The 19,027-nt window shown below is 48.4% G+C and overlaps 1 protein-coding gene and 1 long non-coding RNA gene across 4 annotated transcripts in view; one reads left to right on the top strand and one right to left on the bottom strand.

Moving 5' to 3' along the window:
• On the bottom strand, positions 1-7,190 carry LOC136021751 (uncharacterized). 2 transcript variants are annotated; one of them, XR_010615880.1, is made up of 5 exons: positions 7,067-7,190; positions 3,869-3,917; positions 3,379-3,539; positions 1,665-1,780; positions 1-573 (listed from the first exon to the last, which is right to left on the bottom strand). It is a non-coding gene; the product is annotated as an uncharacterized LOC136021751 (long non-coding RNA). The 2 variants fall into 2 exon arrangements; XR_010615881.1 differs by lacking the exon at positions 3,869-3,917.
• The window catches only part of NUFIP2 (nuclear FMR1 interacting protein 2), a 21,350-nt gene continuing 9,212 nt past the window's right edge, over positions 6,890-19,027 (top strand). For both annotated transcript variants that reach the window (XM_065694284.1, XM_065694285.1), the window contains exons 1-3: positions 6,890-7,166; positions 9,978-11,687; positions 18,967-18,999. In XM_065694284.1, coding sequence (XP_065550356.1) covers positions 6,986-7,166; positions 9,978-11,687; positions 18,967-18,999 — 1,924 coding nt within the window. In that variant the 5' untranslated portion in view covers positions 6,890-6,985. The remainder of the gene's footprint in view (positions 7,167-9,977; positions 11,688-18,966; positions 19,000-19,027) is intronic.

The raw sequence follows: 19,027 nt of genomic DNA on the forward strand, positions 1-19,027 counted from the left end.
AGGTATTTATTTTGAAAATTCTGGTTTCCATAGCAATGTAGTGCTGTTCCCTCTCATCCCTCTCCCATTACTCCAATCTTAGCAGCCATTAGATAAATTATCAGCCAGGCAAACCTTAGCATTTTTTTTTATCTCGAGTGATTTTATATATGTTGGTTCCTTAATGAATCAGAGCCAGTTAGTCAAGGATTGACTCATATCCTTTCCTGGGGCTGCCATGAGGTCTATTGCAGTGTAAAGATGATAATGAAGAATGGATATTATTAATTGGACTTGGTGTATGAATTGCTGGGCTACTTTCCAGCAGAACAGGAGGTCTTATATCTAGAATTCTGCTTCGGTTCTAGATGAGTTGTTTATGTCTTTAGATTTTACTTATGTTTCTCTACAGTTCATTAGGAGATAATAATCTTGTTCTATACATGTAGTAAATAAATTCTTTTGTAGGTGTTGCTGTGTACTGCCACTCAGCTGCTCTTCTCCACCCCAGAGGTGACTTGTGGACACAGTTCCCTTCTCATCCTTAACAGAGCCAAGCTCACGGCTCATTAGTTCATTCTTCTCTTTCAATACCTACAAAAAAAGAAGCTGTTACGAAAACACCTTCCACACTTGAGAAAACAAAGCAAGCTTTTCTTTTTTCTGCTGCTGTTTGCTTGTTTCTTGGTGCATCTTGTCTTCCTGGTCAAGGAACTGCAAGTCCTGCCAGAAGAGTTATGTAGGTTGGAATGTAAAAACCCCAGAGTTACCCCTCCAGCAATGATGGCATGCAAAAACCAAAGATGTAGACGTGATTTATTCTGATGGTGTAGTTTGCCTTTTAAGGAGATGGTTTAGTGAGTTCTTTTGCCTATATGAACTGTATCCCCACCTGGGGAGCTGTGCCAGAATAGCTGTTCCACAACCCCTTTGCTGTGAACAAAAGCCTTTGTCCTGTAATGCCGCCTCATGAGTAGGTAAGCAGTGAAGTAAAGAAACTGTGTGGGAGCACAAGAGCTATGGACCAGATTCCAGGAAAAAGATGAGATGAGAGTTAGCCTTTTGCCTTCTGCAGTGTTATCACTTAGTAACTAAAATGCCTGGATTTTAGAAATTGGAGCCTAGATCCATTAAGTTGAGGATGTAAGAACCCCTCTGTGGAATAACAGGCATCTGCTGCATAGTGACCAGTGCTTGCCTTGCCAGTCCTTACTGGTCTCTCGTGCCTTGTGTTTTCTTCCTGCCAGGGCTAGAGCCATCAGCTGTGTGTTTATGTTCAGCTCATGACTCCTTTGGAGTAGATAGGTTTATTATGAGTAAATTCTGCTCCCCACTTCTGTTTGAGGTCTCCAGGTGCTGGATACCTCACAGAAATAGCTTCTTAAATCCTAAGGTAGAAGCTCACTTGTGCCCTGAAGAATGATAGATAATAATCCATTCAAATCTCCTAATTTAGATGTCAAATATTTACTTTTAGCTGAATTATGCCCATTCTTTGAGAATACATAATACTTTGCTCCTCACAATGTTGCATATTGATGAATTCCATGTATCTTTTCATGCGAAGCATTAAAATGTGGCTGCTTATCCTTTAATTTCCCTTCCCCTCCCTCCCCTTCATGTTCGTATGTTTTGAGATAAAGTGAACATAAGGTGCTGTCTCAAGGCTATGCATTCTGTAATACCTTCATTGTGGACTTTTTGATTCGCCCCCTCAGAGGTGAATGGTTCCAGTCTTTTTAATCTTCCTCCAGACAAGGGCTCTTCTCAATCCCTAATCTTGTAGTCAAGTATAATTGCCCTGTGTCACCAAATGAAACAACAACTTTAGTAATAACTCAAATAAAAACCCTTCCAGAGGCAGTGTTCTTCTAGTGCTGTGCATTGTTAGGTTGGAGACCCCAAGTCTAAACACATATTGAACTCCCTGTGTGTCAGGTGCAGACATACCCAATGCTTATGTTAAAAATAATGACTAAAAAAGAAAACCCAACCCTGTTTCAAACTAATAACTGCTTGGTATCCAAATGGAATGAGAATGAAATGTGACCAGCGACCTTGTGACTCCTGTGTTGTATAACAAGATAAAAAGTACTTGGGATTTGTGGATTGAGCTTTTTCTCATTTATCTTCCAGAGGTCAAAGTCTACTGCACGTAGTGACTGATACTACAACCCCCCATGTAAGTCAGGCAGGGCTACCTGTGTGTCAGGCCATAAAATCAGGGCACTTCTTGCAAGAACACCTTGGAAGGTGTTTGTGTGGATTTCTGTGGTCCCTGTGGTGATCCAAGGAAGCAGGAGGAGATCCAGAACTGTCTGAAAGCCCAGAGCCAGGATTCGTTGAAATCCCAGACTAGTAACAAGAGACTTGGCTGAGGCTAACCTGCTGCCTGCCTCCAGTGCTGCTTCTTGTGTGTATCCAAGAAGCTGCCTCCAGTTTATGATTGCACTCTAGTAAACAAATTTTCATGCAGATATGGGCAGCAAATGTTACTCCTGCCTGAGTGAACGCTTCAATGTGTTTACAACAGTGATGTTCCTTAGATCTAGTCCTATTAAACAATAGATGTAGCCACCAGAAGGAGGTCCCACTGCTTGCAGCTGTTCTGTTACAGCTCACTCAAAACACTTTGAAGGGTGATCACGTCATCCCTCTTTGAGCACTTGAGGGAACTGACTCACAAGTATGAGCAAAATAACATTAGATGGTTTAAGTGGCTGCAGCCCCAGCTGTGTCCCCACTGCCCAATTCCCAGAAGGGCTCATCCCTCAGCTGCAGAAGGCAACTCCTGAGTTGCTGTCATGACAGCCCATTCTTAAGGGTGTTAATACTTGTCTGGCTCCTCAGGAAGCCTAACCAGCATAAAAATGTGCACTTTTTCATCTGAAGAATTGCCTTTTAGTTTAATTTCTCAAACAGGTTCAGAGAAGCACCAGTGCTGCTGTGAGGGCAGGGCAGAGGCAGGCACAGGCAGAGATGACCTTCACTTTCAGAAGCAGCTAGCCATTACGTCAGTTTTGCTGCCTCACAAAACTGTGCCCTATGGTTATTTCTGGTGCTGGGCTGCCTTAATTTTCTGGAGAGTGACTGAAGGATTAACATAGTGTGCTTATGGCATTTGGAAGTTAAGTTTCAGGAGGAAAAAACATCTTAATTGAGCATGTGCTATTAGGTGGAAATGCTTAAGTTGTTAGGAGTGGGAAAGGTAAGTGCGTGGTACCTTCAGTTAGGGGTTAAATGCTTTATTTTTTTTTTGCTGCTTTTTAAGACCTCTAACCCAAAGTCTACTATCCAGCTGTCTCTAGAGAGAGGAGTCTTTCAAGAGACCAACTTTGAACCTATAAATAATGTACACAGCGAGCACAAAAATAGAGTCAAGGAGAGGCTCCACCTTACCTGAAGATAACTGCAAAGGCCGGTTGTGAGCTGCACCCTGGTCAAACAGGAGGCTGCAGGGAACACTAGCACCCTGTCATCCATCTTGACTAAACTGCTTCTGAGATCTACATCTTCCTCCAACATCTGAATAGCAGCTGCTAAATCATGACTGCATTGCACTGAGATACATTAGATTTCAGGGGATAAATGTATCAAGGTCTTGAATAATACCGCTATAAACATACTTGGAATTAAGCATCCGCTTGAGTGCATTGTTAGGTTGGATGTGTTGGGGTACAGAGTCTGAACCTTGCTATAAATGAAAGCCTTGTGGCAAAAAAATGTAAATAAATGCCACACTTTGTCTGAGAGCCCTTCCCAGTATCTATAAATATGGTAATTTGGATGTTTCACACTTTTGAGTTTTAAATAGGAGACAGACACAAGAAATACAAAGACAGCATTTTTCTTTTCATGGATTAATTTTATAGCTTCAGTTTGAACTTACCTGAACACACTTAATGGAAACGAAATGTGATGTCTTAAAAGAGGATTGCCTATGAAAGGAAATTATTTGTTCTTAGAAAATCACTAGATTAGCTTCTCAGTTTAACTGCATTTTCATATGAACTCAAAGCTCATCTCAGGTCAGGCTCTCCAGGAAAACTTTCTCATGGTTTCTGTAGCAGTTGATTCATTCTTTGCTGCCTTCAGTTTGCAGCTTTAAGTGGCAGGTTCTCTGAAAAGCCATTTACTTCAAAGCTTTATAAACTAAGGCTTTGAATAAATGACTGAACTATGCTGGCTGTGCCCAACTTTGTGCCTGGATGTGGGAATACTTAGCACTGGGTGTGGAATTCTAAGGAAAATTACCTTTTCCCTTTGCTTGAGACCCTGCTGGCTTGAAAACACAAAGAGCAGCAAGAAGGAAAACTGTGGATGAGGAGGCATGGAAATCTCTGGTATCCCTCCTCCCCTGAGAACACATCCTAAACAACTACCGAATGTTAATACACGGTGTAACGAGGGTGATGTTGTGTCAACGACGGGATTAACGTGGAGCTGAGCTTCAAAAGACTACATGTCCCAGCAGGCCATGTAGGAGACACGAGCCCACGGCGCAGCATTGCATGCTGGAACTTGTAGTACCCTTCAAATGCATCCCTCCGTTAGGCATGGCAGCGTTTCCCCCTCTTGCAGCCATGTGAGCCGTGTCATGGTGCCTTGCGCTGTGTGCCTGGTCTGTTACTGGAGGGCATGCATTAGTTTGGATTTTAAAATCTGTTTTTCAAGCTTTAGATAATGCTGACATGACACTTGGAAGTGACAAAATAGAATCCCAGACTGGTTTGGGTTGAAGGGACCTTAAAGCTCATCCAGCTCCAACCCCTGCCATGGGCAGGGACCCCTTCCACTGGAGCAGCTTGCTCCAAGCCCCTGTGTCCAACCTGGCCTTGAGCACTGCCAGGGATGGGGCAGCCACAGCTTCTCTGGGTACCCTGTGCCAGCGCCTCAGCACCCTCACAGGGAAGAGCTTGTGCCTAAGAGCTCATCTCAGTCTCCCCTCTGACAGGTTTCCTGGAGCCCCTTTAGGCACTGGAGCTGCTCTCAGGTCTCCCCTTCAGGAGCCTTCTCTTCTCCAGGCTGCCCCAGCCCAGCTCTCTCAGCCTGGCTCCAGAGCAGAGCTGCTCCAGCCCTCGCAGGAGCTCCGTGGCCTCCTCTAGGCTCTGTACTTAGAATACTTAAACTTCTGCTGTGTGTGTACAGAGCTGATCTGTCCACCATCGCTGTTTGCTTTCTCCAGAATCTTTTGAAGTTTGTGTCTTCAAGCTAGTTCCTTATATTAAAAATAAATTCTTCCAAGCCACCAATAAAATGTCAAGCGTGATTAAAGCCTGACTCCTCATTTTAAGACTTGTCTCCTAAGCAGCATGAGGTCACTCTGAGTCAGCCTTTGAAAGGACCGTTATTCCTGAGAGCACGGGTAAGGCCCTAAGTTCGGAGGTGTGTGCTTAAACGGTTTCACAGTGTTTTGAATCACTTTTCTTTATGCTGAACGGAATGTTAACTGTGGGGCTGGCGTGGTAAGGATTGCAGACACCTCAAACCTTGAAAAAGTCCTCTATATTAATGTAGAAGTTGGTATTTCTGGTAGGAAAGGTTTTACCTCCTGGCTATGAAAGAGGGTGGAACAGGGAGCTGTGCTTGAGGCACAGACTTTCAACTGTGTTCTGGTGAAATGAAACTGGGAACTGTAAAATCTCTGGGCAAGGACTGTCCTTTGTACAGGGCTGAGGCCTCACAGAGCTTTCTGCACACAGGAATTTTACTATCTATTAATACGTAAAATGTATAGCAGGATGTTAAAGCTGCAAGTGCAAGCCCTGAGATGTGAGGAAATACTATTTTTGTCTCTGCAGCCTTTTTTATTTTGTGCATATTAATCATAAGCGTCTTTAATTCCGTGATCCCGTTTTGTCACTCACGCTTCCTGTTTGTTGTGGTGCATGCTCTGAGTATCTGCAGGTAATAAACCACACTGGAGTAGTGAATAACTCGGAGCAGGACTCTGCCCTTGAAGCCGGCCTGTGTCAATCCCTGGTCTACCCATCCCTCTTGCTGCCCTTTTCCCAGCCTCCTAACTCCTGCCTCAATTCTCGCTGTTGTGTTCAAATCAAACCCCTTGGTGTCCATGGAGAATCCCTGTGCCTGCGAGAGAACTGGGAAAGGTCCATGGAAGGGAAAGTCTTGCTGGCCTTTTCCTCCTGGGAAGGAACATGCTCAGAGCAGAGGCAGGATTTGAGATCACTTGGCTGCAACCGCCCCCCCCAAGACACGCTCCAGTGGGGATTAGCAGAGGTTTGCAGTGGTGAGAATGTGGGGCAAACTCTGACAAGCTCCAAGTTGTTTCCCCCTTCCCCTCCCTGGCTTTCCAGCACCACCCCTGGCATTTTGTTAGGCACCGTTCCTGATCTCTAGCGCTCTTCTCAGGAGCGAGCAGTGGGGTGTGTGGGGCCCTCCCTAGAGCCGTGCTGGGCTCCGGCCCGGCCGCCCTGACCCGGCGGCGCTCCCAGCGCGGCGCTGCTCCTACGTTCTCCGTGACTGCGGCTTTAACGCGGTGCTCCCGCTGACCGCCTCCCCTCCGGCGCAGCCCTGCGGACGCGGTTGCACTAACCCGGCCTGCTGCAGCCCCTGCCCGGCACTGCCCGCTCCTTTAGGGGCTCTGCTGCACCCCGAGCCGCCCTCTCCCGCGGGGGGCGAGGCTGCGGAGCCAGGCTGTGCGCGCACCGCCCCGGTTCCGGCTCCGAGGCCTGACTCAGCGCTGCAGGCAGCGGAAGGCGGCTGTGCTCCGGCGCGGCCGCGCTTGCACGGCGGAGAGCGGTGAAGCGCACCCGGCCCTGGCCTCACCTGGGCCGGGGCTGGCCGGCAGCGCCGTGCCCGGCCCGGCTCCCATCTCCTCTCCTCTCCCCCCCGGCGGCCGGGGCGGGGCGAGGGGCGGGCGCGGCGGCGCGGCTCGCTGATTGCAGGGCGGGCGCTGCCAGTCCGCCGCGTCCCAGCGCCGGAGCCGCACGGCCCAGCAGCGAGCGCCCAGCCCGGCCTGGCCCGGCCCCGCCAGCCGCCCCCCATGGAGGAGCAGCCCCACCACCATCATCACCACCATTACTACTACTGCGGCCACCACCACCACCATCCGCAGAGCGCCTACCTGCCGCCGCCCGACGGCCGAGCCCAGCCCAAGCCGCCGCTCCGACACGAGCACAAGCACGGCGGCCCGCAGCACCAAGAGGCGTCCAAGCGGAGAACAGGTCCGGGGCAGGGCGGCGGGACGGGGCCTGTGACCTTCGCGGGGCGGCGGCAGCGGGGCCTTCCTCCTCCTCCTCCTCCTCCTCCTCCTCCCCCGGCCCGGCTGGAAGCTTCTCCGCCGCGCTGGGGCAGCTTCCTGTCCGCCATGTTGGGGCCGGCGCGGCTGCGGGAGCCGCGGGGCCCGCCGGGCACGTGGGGCCGGGCCGCGCCGCACCGGGAGCGCTGCCCGGGCCCGGGCCGGGCCAGGGGGGGAGGCGGGGGGCGAGGAGGCCCCGGCGAGATCCGATCAATGCCTCGGAGGAGGCGGAGGGGCCTGCACCGGGGGGGTCTCTCGGCCGCTTCCTCCGCGGGGCTCGGGCCGAGCCGGGAGAGAGGCTGCGCGGAGGCAGTGAATGGCAGTGAGCTGGGGAGAGGGGGGAAGCTCCCCCTGGGGCGCTGCCCGGCTGCTGCGTCCTGAGAAATAACCCCATTGAGAGGGGCCGGGGGGGTGCACAGCACTAAAACGCCGTGTTAATGCCTGGATTCTGTGGTTTTCCGTGAGGTCCTCCTTTACATAACGAGGGAAGGGCCCTGGCCGGCATCGGCAGCGGGGCTGGCGGCGCCGGAGCCACGCACGCAGCCTCGGGAGCGGGGGTAGGGAGGGACCGGCCCCGGCCAGCGCTAAAATAAGTTCCCGAGCGAAAATAAGTTGAGGAGTCATTTCGCTGCTCGCAGTGCGGCCGGGGTGCCGAGGCGCGCTTGCTCTGACCCCCCCTCCCTTTCCAGCTATGCAACCAGCCGCGGGGCTGCCGGATCCTCCTCACCTGCGCCTTCCGACATCGCTTTTCTTTAGCTTTCCTCCTCGAAACGTTTGGTCGCTGCCCCTGTGTGCCCGGGCCAGAGACAGCGGTGCCGAACGTTGCTCGGGAGAAAACTCGGGCAGCTGAGTTGTGAATACTTGAAAATTGGAACTAGAAACTGCTGACACGCTGACTTACTGAGATGGATGCTGTTCTTCATTTCATTCTTTCGCTCCTCATCTGCAGTGGTCTTATGACCATTCTTATTGTTTTGTTGCATTAGCAAGTGGTGTCAGAAGTCTTGAGTCATACAAGGTCAGCTGTAACACGTTGCTCTTGAGAAAGGCTTCCTCTCGAGTCCTTGATTATTTATTTTTTAGTCCTTGACTTAATCCCATCCCATCAGTGTTCTCCGGGATGAAGCGTTCGTGGTTCATGTTCTTAACGGCCCATTGGAAAGTTGTAGTGGAAGTTGTGGTGGTTACAGATACTTGCGTGTAGTAAAACCCTTTTTGATCCCTCTCAGCAAACTCAATTGTGGAATTTCTGTGAAGATTCCTACAAGGATTCTTCTGTTCCCGACTTACCCAGAACTTGAGCAGTTACATCTGCCAGACATCTGAGGCTCCAGGATGTGAGGATAACAATGATTTCTGGTATAGCAGTTAATTTCAACAACATTGGCAACAACAAAAACATTCTTTTCCAAGCTGGAATTTTGCCTGCTCTCGTTCTTGGGGGACTGACTTGGTGCCACCGTGGCTGCAGATGAAGCCTTAGGTGGGTCAGTTGTTGCAGATGTCAGGCTTTCCACCCTCGGGAAGGAGGATGGATGAGTCAGAGGAGGAGCAAGGATATCGCTCTTCCTGGAGGAGCGGGTCCCTCTGCTCTGTGCGCAGCTGGTGTGTGTTTGTTGAGCTGGGTACAGAGTCCTCTTCCCATCTCTTGGTGGGGTTTCAAGGCTTCTCTTGGGCCACTGTAGCCAAAGTCTTTGAAAGTGAAAGGTCTCTGGCCTGAGGTTTTGCAAAGAAAACGAAACGAGGAGGAAGTTGGGGTGGTTCTGGGCTGTTCTGAGCTTCCAGCTCCTTGAATTGCACACTCCGGATTCACTTCAGAACCATCAGGTCTAGAAGTGAACTGCAGAAGGAGGAAGGAAAGCTGAGTGTACAGCATAATCTCAGTTTGTTGAGTTGGATCCCTCAGCAAGTGCTTTATTCCTTGGGTCTCAAGCTAGGAGCGGGTCTCCCAAGGACAAGTTTCTTGGTGGGCAGGAGACCAATCGCTGGTAGTGGTGAAGGCTGATTGCAGGGATGTGGTTCTTCCTGCTTTTATCACCTTCTCAATGTTAAAGAGCACATGTAGGGAGGTGTTGGTTGCTGTCTTGGAAGTGAGGGGATGCTGGCACCCTTTCTTCCCTCCTCCTTCCAACTGGACTTGCACATGCCCCCTTGGAAAGCGGCATTTTTAGGTTTTCTGAGGGATTCTTTTCCCCCTTTACTGGAGATGGCAGTTGGGAGAAGAGGGTGGGAAGGAGAGCTGCTGGTGTTGCAGGCCTGGGAGCTGATGGAGATGATAGGAGTTGGCTCTAGTTCACTGTATGGATTCTGAACCTTAACAAATCTCATAGCAAAGGCAGCAGATCCCTCTGTCTTGAAGCATCCTGGGAATTACGTTTTTTCCTCTGCATGACCTGGAAACAGTAGCTGATGAAATAGCTCTCCAACTTGCCAGTGGCCTTCAGTACAGTCCATTTTCCTTATCTAGTATCTGAATAGTCTTTTGCTGTATTTTGTCATCTATAGGTCACCCTGTTGTATGTGTGAGTCAGTGGCTGCTGCTACTTTCTGCTTAACCCTTTGTGCTTGTTTTCCGGCAAATAAGCGTTTGCTTTTGTACATGGGAGACTTTTCCTATTTTAAAATGTCTGCTTGAGGAAACTGGATATGTTTGGGGCTGATTACAGCTTTCTGCCATCAGAAGTTTAACGTTTCACATTCTAATTCTTGCCTTTTGTTGTTTTTGGCTTCTTTCTAGGCTATGGAGAGCTAAATGGTAATGCAGGAGAAAGAGAAGTGTCATTAAAGGGCCTGTGCTCTGATGAAACCACCACCCCAGGATCCAGGGTACCCAATGGCAGCCAGCAGCTCGTAGACACTAACGTGCCCCCAAAGCAGACTGTGAAGGCCAGTGCTTTGGGGAAAGCTGGAATCAAACCCAAAAACTTCATTCAGAAAAATAGCATGGACAAAAAGAATGAGAAGTCCTACGAGAACAAACTTAGAGAAAGCCAATCCTCAGACAAGCCAGAGGGAATGTCTATTCCAAACGGTGTGGTAACCAATAACTCCAGCTATATCACCAATGGCTACGTAGGGAAAGGGGCCGATAACGATGGAAGTGGCTCCGAGAGTGGATATACTACACCTAAGAAGCGGAAAGGCAGGCGCAACAGTGCCAAGGGTTGTGAGAACTTGAATCTAGTTCAGGACAAAATAATGCAACAGGAGGTCAGTGCACCAACCTTAAAACAGGAACTTGAGAGTTTCAAGCCTGATTATAGTGAACAAAAGGGGAACCGAATTGAAAATACTAAGCCAGTTTGGAAATATGAGGCTGGAGCTGGTGGAGCAGGACGGGGAAAGCCTGGGCTTGGGGATGTACAGCGAAAAAACTCGGATGCCAAACCTGGGATTAGCAGCAAGAAGTTTGATGACCGGCCCAAAGGGAAGCACGCGTCATCAGCTGCATCTAAAGAGGACTCATGGACCTTATTTAAACCACCCCCAGTTTTTCCAGTGGACAATAGCAGTGCTAAAATCGTACCCAAAATAAGTTATGCAAGTAAAGTTAAAGAGAACCTCAACAAAGCAGCTCAAACCCCATCCGCATCGTCTTCATCATCTTCATCATCTGCCGGGGAAACTCAGGCCCAAACATCAAGTCGACTGTCCCAAGTCCCCATGTCTGCTATGAAATCTGTTACTTCTGCTAGTTTCTCAAATGGGCCCATCCTGGCAGGGACAGATGGAAGTGTGTATTCCCCAGGGACCCAGCCACTGCTCTCATCTGCTGCTAGTACTGTACCATCCACCTCCTCTGAGTCAGGACCCCAGGACATGAGTACACCTTCAGCAGCTCTCGAACAAAAGAAATCTAGCCTTTTTATCTACCCTTCAAATATGCAAACTGTGCTTCTGGGTTCAACCCAAGTCAGTTTCCCATCGCAGACCAATCAGCAGAACCTGGGAGATATCTTCCAGAATCAGTGGGGTTTGTCTTTCATCAACGAGCCCAGCGCTGGACCCGAAACTGGTGCGGGGAAATCTGCGGATAATCAGTTAATGGAAGTGACATTTCAAGGGGAATATCCTGCCACTTTGGTTTCACAGTGTGCTGAAATCATTCCCTCAGGAACTGAACAACCTGTGTTTCCTAAGGCTTATGAGCTGGATAAACGGACTAGCCCTCAAATTCTTAGCGCTATTCTTAAGCCTGGGACTGCTGTTGAGGGTGGTGTCTTAGCTTTGGAGTCGCATCACACAGGTGACCTACAAAAGGCAGACACCGGTAGCCAAGGTGCTTTAGTGTTTCTTTCAAAAGACTATGAAGTAGAGAATCCTCTGGCCTCTCCCACGAACAATTTGCTAGCCTCCGCCAAAGAACAGAGGTACCAGAGAGGCCTAGAAAGGAAAGATAGCTGGGGTTCTTTTGACCTGAGGGCTGCTATTATGTATCACACTAAAGGTAATGGCTTCACTTGCTGCCTAAGGGCATTTTCTCTTTTATGTTATTATTTTAAATGCAATCTTCTAACGTGATCTGTTCTTTACAGCAGTTGATTGCTTTAAAAATGAGCTTTTTGCTTGTACATCTCTAACAGCAGTAGTGGTTCGGGGAAGTTATTCACACGGTTGTTTAGTTAATGTTCAGAGGTACTTGGTTCCCTGTTCTGTGGACAAGGGTAAGTGATGGTACAGCAAGTGTGTGGTTTACGTTTTAATTCCCATGGAGGAAGCAGGTCCTCCTCGAGCTTCCAGCATTGGAAGGAGTTAAATGTGTAGGTTCGCCAGTTCTGTTCCAGCTTTACCAGGTGATATTCTGTCACTGGAAAGGCTTCATAGTCTGTACTCGCACCTCTACCACCAAAGTGTTGCAGCTTCTCCCCTGGGCAGATCAGGCCATGAAATCACAGCTTTGAAGGAAGACAGATTATTCCTACAGCTTTTCATGGTGTGATTTACTTTAATTTCCTGAGCAACCCCCACGCCCCCCCCTCTCTTTTCTCTTGCCCTTCTGGAATATTGGAGCAACAGCAAGACAAATCTTTGCTTATCAGCTCTTCTGGAAGGTGCAGATTGAATTCTCTCATTGTCTTTGTAAGCCAAATCTTTCAGATGATTTTGTTGCTTTCATGGAGTCCTTTGGAGTCCAGCTCCTTTTTTTTTTTTTCCGTGTTTTGTTGGGGTTTTTTTTGAGCCTGAAATGACTCAAACATGATAGAGGTGCCTTAAACTGGGAATGAAGAGAAGGAAGCCTGTGGCTGGCTTGTGTTTGGTTTCAGCCTCAGCCCCAGCAGCAGCGAGGTCTTGTGGCAGTTCTTGGCTTTTGGTTTTGGCTCCGTGTTAACAGGAGCCTGGTTGTGAGTTCCCTTTTCACAGAGTCTTGACAACACAGGGGCAGTTCCTATTTTTCATTCACCCTTTTCCCCCTCCCTGCATCCATCCCCTTAACCTGAAGGGGAAAAGGTGATCACCCATTTCTTGTTTACTGTTCCACGTAAGTATGTGGATGTCTTGCTTCCCTCTGCAGAGGGGCTCCTATTTGCTTGGCATTGGCAAATTTGCTGTGTTTTGACCTACTGCTAAGTTCTTAAATTACCTGTTTACAAACCCTTTGTGTAGCAGACAAACACTCGGATGCCTTCCTTTAGTAACAGCAAGCCCAGTCACTTAAAAATAATAACTCCAAATGTGTTTTTTCCAGGTCATCTCACTCATGATGTAAACGTTTTAAGCTCTAGCATTCTTGAGAACAACATTCATCAATTGATTTTTATCTGGGTCCTCTACCCTGTGCTCAGTCTGTTCCAGTATTAAAGCTAGCTTTCTGTTCTCATTTCTTGTGACTGCCTGCAGCCTAAATCCCAGTTTGCCGTCAGAAAATGGGGGTACCAGGAAGCATAGCATAGTCCTAGGCAATCCTGTTCTCGAGTTTGCAAATTTTCCCAACATTTAAGTTCGTTTCTGTTTGGTTTTGTCAGCCTTTTGTTAGCTTTCTTGCAGGAAAGCAACTCTGTACAGCTGCAGAGACTCATCAGCTCTCCCTTTCTCACTAGCAGTGTGAAAGACAGACCCCAGTAAAACAATGGTAATAACAGGAAAATAACACTCCCTTCCCATGTCCTCTCTTAAGGAGGTGTTAACTTCAAAGTCTGGCTGTGTTTAGTTCTTCTAAACGCAGGTGTTAATGTTAATTACATTCAGTGGCAAGAATGGACACCTAAAGCACTCCTTAAAATACTCTTTTTCTTCTCTTTCCATCCTTGTGCATGTGAATGCTCTTGCTCTGAGCATCCAGAGCAAGCACCCTTGTGATGCCCTGGGGAAACGACCCCACCCCTCCTCTGCCCCATTCATTGCTGTTCCTGTGCCAGCTTCAAGGTGTTACTTATGGGTAAAAGATGATGGATGTTTCTAATCAATGCTGTCATTAACACACTGATAGGGGTGCTCCAAACAGCTTGGGCTTGTCTTTCTCCTGCTTAATCTTCAGATACTGGTTTACAAAGCAGGAGATAGTAGTCCCTCTGTAGGTCTTAGTATCTTTTCTGTGGTGATGTAGGCATGTTTCCTGGTGTGTTCAGGTCTGTTGGGGTGAGTTGGATTAAGGGGTAGGGGGAGGAATAGTGCCTTCTTCTGCCCCATGCAGATGGAGATAGCTGTCCCCTCTTCATCGCGGTGACCCTGCAGCCAGAGTCCTGCAGAACGTCCAGAAAACGCTGCTGCTGGTGTGTTCGCAGGGCAGCAGTGCAGTGGTTAATTCCCACACCATTCCCTCCGTTTATCTTGGGCTGCTTTCCTGAGGTCCTACTCCTGGCCAGCCAGTTCCTCTGCAATGGGAAAGGAACGATTTCACTTGCTCATTTTTCACAAGCTGCCTTCTCCTCCCTGCGGGTTTGCCTGGGCCAGTGGTCGAGTGTCCCGGGCAGTTGGATCCTCAGATTGTTTGATTTTGATTTCGAGAGGAGGGTGAACTTCTCCCTCTTCAGATCGATCTGTTTGCTTTCGAGCAAAGTCTCGATAGTTTGATCTTCAGACCTGCCCTGCCTCTGGGGTTATGGACACAAAGAGAAACGTTTGCAGGGCAAGGATGGGGTGAGCATGCAGCACTGGTGGGGTCCTTGCGTGCTCCCTTCCCTGAGCTCCTTGTGTGCAGTAGTTCAATGCAAGGATGAAGTGCTGGGTGTTGCAGTGAGGAATGGGCTCTAGTGTGTGTGGTTGCAGTGTCTCAGCCTGTACGTCACAAGCTTGCCTCCCTTTTTGTGCTGTTTGTGTCTGTAGCTGTGATCAGGTTGTGTGGATCTTCATCCTGGGCTGCACATAAGCCATGGGAAAGCCTCTAACTTACTCAGTAGCTTTGTGCCAGCAAAGCAGGTTTTCCTGTGTGTGTGGTTGCCCAGTGAATGCAAGGGGCATGATAGATTGTAATTGCTTCACAGCTTCCTTCCAATACCTAAAGGAGCCCAACAAGAAATCCGGAGAGGTGCTTTCTACAAGGGCATGTAGGGATAGGACAAGGGGGAATGGATTTAAACTCACAGAGGGGAGATGTAGATTGAGATTCTCCCTCCACTTCTTCTCTTGGGTGCTTTTCATGTGTTTTCTTCTGTGCCCCTGCTTTGTGCCTTGCTTTTCTTCCTTTTTAAAGGGCAGGACTACCCTGCTCATCCGATCTGCTTGACTGTAAAACACGATCCTTCAGTGTGGCTGCCTTCATTGACAGCACGTGCCACTCGGTGTTTGTGCTGGTGCCTTGAAACACTCACGGGTGACATACCTGATTAGCAAGGTAGATCTGATCTAGTTGAGCACTGGTGGGCCTACTGGTTGTATCTCAGCAGCTTTACTTCTGTTGAAATCAGTATCTTACTGCTTTAGTCCTCCTCTTACAGACAGCTGGATGAACCATTTCATATCAGAGTAATTACCAACACTTTGCAGGATTTCATCGTATTTGTGCATTTGCAGTCTTCCAGGCCGTGCTGTCACTAACACCAAGCTCTACGCGGCACATTGTGTAAGTGGGAAGCTCAGTAGTTCGCTTTTCCTTACCTAAAAAGCAATTAAGATCTGCCGTTCAGCTGCACAGTAGCAAAGACCACATAGGTGGAGGAGAGGAACCTGCAGCGTGTTCCTCTTCTGTCTTGCCCCCAGGTTTCTGCCTGTGCTGCTGCTTTGTTCCATCTTGGTCACGCCAGCATCTCTGCTCGCGTGAAGGAGCAGAAGAGCAGCATGGAAAATGGAGCGAGGCAGCGTGGGCCAGCCAGGAGTGGCGTGCCCTGCAATGGTGAACTGGGTCAGAAGAAATAGCAGAGCTGTGAGTTCAGCAATTCCCATCCTTTACATCAGGAGAGGAGGGGAAGAAAGTGCCTTGGCTTCCCATCCCCCTTGGTGGGAAGGGGTTAGAGCTCAGTCTATTGCTTGTGAGGCGTGAGGCCTGAGCTGTGAGGCAAAGGCTGATTTAGTTCTCCTTCAAGTTTCTGCTGTTTCCAATTGTCAGGGTGGGTTGCAGTGTATTCAGTACAGCGATGAGTCTCCCCAGCATTGAGCTTTCAGTCTTTGCTTTGTTTCAGGGGCAATCTCATAACTTACTCATTGTGTCCTATAGCTAGAAAAACCTGATGAGGATGGTCTCTATTACTTGTTTTCTAGCACTTCAGTTTAGGGACTATTCTCAGTTTGTATGTTAGATTTATAAGAACAAAGAACATGGTATTGTGCAGACGCTTCTGTTTGCAAGGGCAGCCTCTCTAGCAAGGTAAATGTGTGTAAAAGTGCCTATCTTAACAAGTTACTGTAGAGAGACTTCTTTCTTTCCTCTCCAAGGTCGTGTACCAGTCCAGCTATAAAGTTTATTGACCTATGAGGCATCTCAGCACAATTCACCTTTAGTCTGTTCCTCACATCAAAGCCTTTCTCCACCGACCCTTTGTTCTGGTGATAGTTCCCAGAAAATGTGGTTCCTCTCCTTGTTGCTCCTTAGGTGGATATGACTGGGGCTGTCTGCTGCAGGCAGCTCCTGCAAGCCATGATCCCAGAGGGCTGTGGAGAGGTTGGCCAACAGTAAAAGCCTCCTGGAAAACATGAGGTTGGAAGGGGCACAGGAGGTAACCCAGTTCTGCCCCTGGCTGGAGCAGGGCTGGCTTTGAGGCTGGGTTGTGCAAGGCCTTGTTGATGGCATTTTCTCCAGCTGGGTTGGAGTCTGCTGAGAAGGAAGCATGCAATTTCCCTGGCCACGTGTCCTGCTTTGGGAATGATGGCCTCTGTTGGTCAGGTCTTGACCACCTTGTGCTTTGGAAAGCAGTAGTTCTAGTAACTGAGGTCTGTCCAGCTACTGTTGTAGTGGTCCTGGCACTTGTCACAGCACCATGCAGCAGTCATAGGTGACGCAGCCTCTAATCAGTCCACAACCAGGAAGACAATTCGCTCTAATGTATTGCCGAGTAAAACAAGCAAAATCACAAAATTTCATCTTAAGATTGAAGGAGAGTGTTTTTCTCCTGGTGCTGTGTTGCAGTTCGCCAAAATCTTGATGTTTTTATCCTCTGTGAAGTTGTTTCATTTGGTGAATGTGCTGAACCTGTGCTGCTGTCCTGTATCCGTGTGCTGCTGGCCAGGCAGAGAGGAGGACCTTCCTCTTGCACTTGACAATACTCAGTAGCAGTCAATATCACATCCAGTTTTCTGATGGGCTTTGGGTTTGTAGCTTTGTCAGGGTGAGCATCTGCCTGCCAGTGTGTCTGTGTGTGTGCTTTACAGGCCAATTCACAAAACCTTCTACCTCTCTTCATGAAAAAGGAAGGTTGAAGCCTGAAAGTTCGGAGTTGATTTGTTAGGGTTTTCTTTAAAACAGAGTTTTGACAACTTAAGGTTTTTTTGGTGTGTTGTTGATAGTATCTCACTGTCTATCTGATTGTCAGGCACATCTCCATACAAGCAGTTCACATTCTTCTGATGTCCCATGAAGTTAAGGCCAAATAGAAGCACAAAAGAAAGCATGGTCTTTTGCCTGGAGATACAGCAGCGAGCAGTGCTTCAGCCTCTGCCTTGTATTTGATGCTCAAACATTGCTCTAATGTGGAGGAACCAACACATTGAGAGTAGTTTTCTGAGCCCTGCCTTTGGGGAAAGCTCTTAAAATAGGTGATGTCCTTTAGTTGTTAGGAAATGATGCATCTAACATCCCTGAATGGAAAATGAGCTCCGCTGGAGGTAATTTTAGTAGCTGGTTCATTTTACTTGTGGGGAATCTGCATCTGGTGGATGAGGGAGTCCCTTGCTAGGTTGCTTACATCCATCCCTGGGGGTGGTAGAGGCTGGTTGCTGTTCCCAAAACACTTGGGTTCCCCTGATGGGAGTGCAGTCTGGCTGTTGTTACCCTGGCACGTAAAAAACAGACCTTGTAAAATTTTGTCAGGGGCTTCCTTACAAAAGGCTTAATTGTGCAGAGGGGGCTGGCAATATTCATTTGCATGCAATTTCCTGCCCCAGGGAGCTAGAGGACAAAGAACAGATGAAGCGTTGGAGAAGAGATACAAACATGTAAGTGATTGATAGAGATGGCACTCAGCACACATCGTGCTGAGGCTGGGACTTCTGTAGGGTTTTTCTTCTTCCTTTCCCATGCTGGTTAGTTTCCTTACTGCCTTGGGTTGTGTTTTACTGCACATACCACGTAGCTCCATTGCTATTCCCTGTTCCCACCCCTGCCACGGTCCTATCACCCTCCTTTCTGGCAAAAGGGAGAACTTGAAAGATTGTTCTTGCAGGTTGTGATCCTAGTATATGCTCCTTTTCTATAATTACGTCTCTTACACTTGGGTGCAGGGTCCTGTTTGTATCTTCATAAATATTCGAGCTCACAGAATTCCAACTTGAGAGTGTCTAAATGTAATTATTTTGAATGGGTCTCTAAAGATGTGACTTCGTTTGGGATATTTTCATAGAGTGAATCATAGAATCACAGGATGGTTTGTGTTGGAAGGGACTTTAAATCTCATCTAGTTCCAGCCCCCTGCCATGGCCAGGGACACCTTCCACTGGAGCAGCTTGCTCCAAGGCCCATGCAGCTTGTCATGGGACTGCAGGGGGTGGGGGGAAGAACCTTCTGATTCTTCAAGTGAATGAAAAGAACATTTAACTTTACCGTTATTTCTTAGCTAAACAAGAACATGTGCTCTCAGCAAGAATTGGGGAGGGTTGGTTTGTCTTTAGCCCACCAGTGTGTGGAGGTAGACCAGGGAAAGAGCTGCCAGCCAAGCAGGGAGCTGGGTGTCCTGAGCGTTGCGCCTTGTTCTCAGGTGATGTGTTGGCAGCAGTTTTGCACCAGTGTCTTTGCATGGTGTGCTTCGGCAGGTGCACCACGAGAAACCTGCTTTGTCCGTGAGTTCTGATCTCACAGAAATCATCTCTCCAGGCTGCTTGTTGAGGCTGCAGGTTGGAGTCAAGAGTAGTAAAGCCCAAAGTTTGTGATGTGTAGGAGCGGAGAATGGAGATGACATTTCTGATGCTCAGTTTGGCCATCTGACCCTGAAGACCACGTTACAGTCTTTTATTCCCAGATCATTCACATCGAATTCATGCAAACCTGTGGGCTGTGTTGGGGCTGGGCTGGATGGGGTTGGCATTGTCTGAGAGCCTCAGTGTTGTGCCATGCTCGGAAAAATGAGAGTATATTTGGAGTTGTCTCCAATGGCAGCATCAATCTGCATAATAACAATGGTCTTCTCGTTTTGCCTCCACAGAAATGGAATTGGTTTGGAATTTGCAGAAGCAAGGTAAGGATTATTGGAAAGAATAAACAAG

Source organism: Lathamus discolor, chromosome 14, assembly GCF_037157495.1.
Source record: "Lathamus discolor isolate bLatDis1 chromosome 14, bLatDis1.hap1, whole genome shotgun sequence".
NCBI classification, from domain to species: Eukaryota; Metazoa; Chordata; class Aves; order Psittaciformes; family Psittacidae; genus Lathamus; species Lathamus discolor.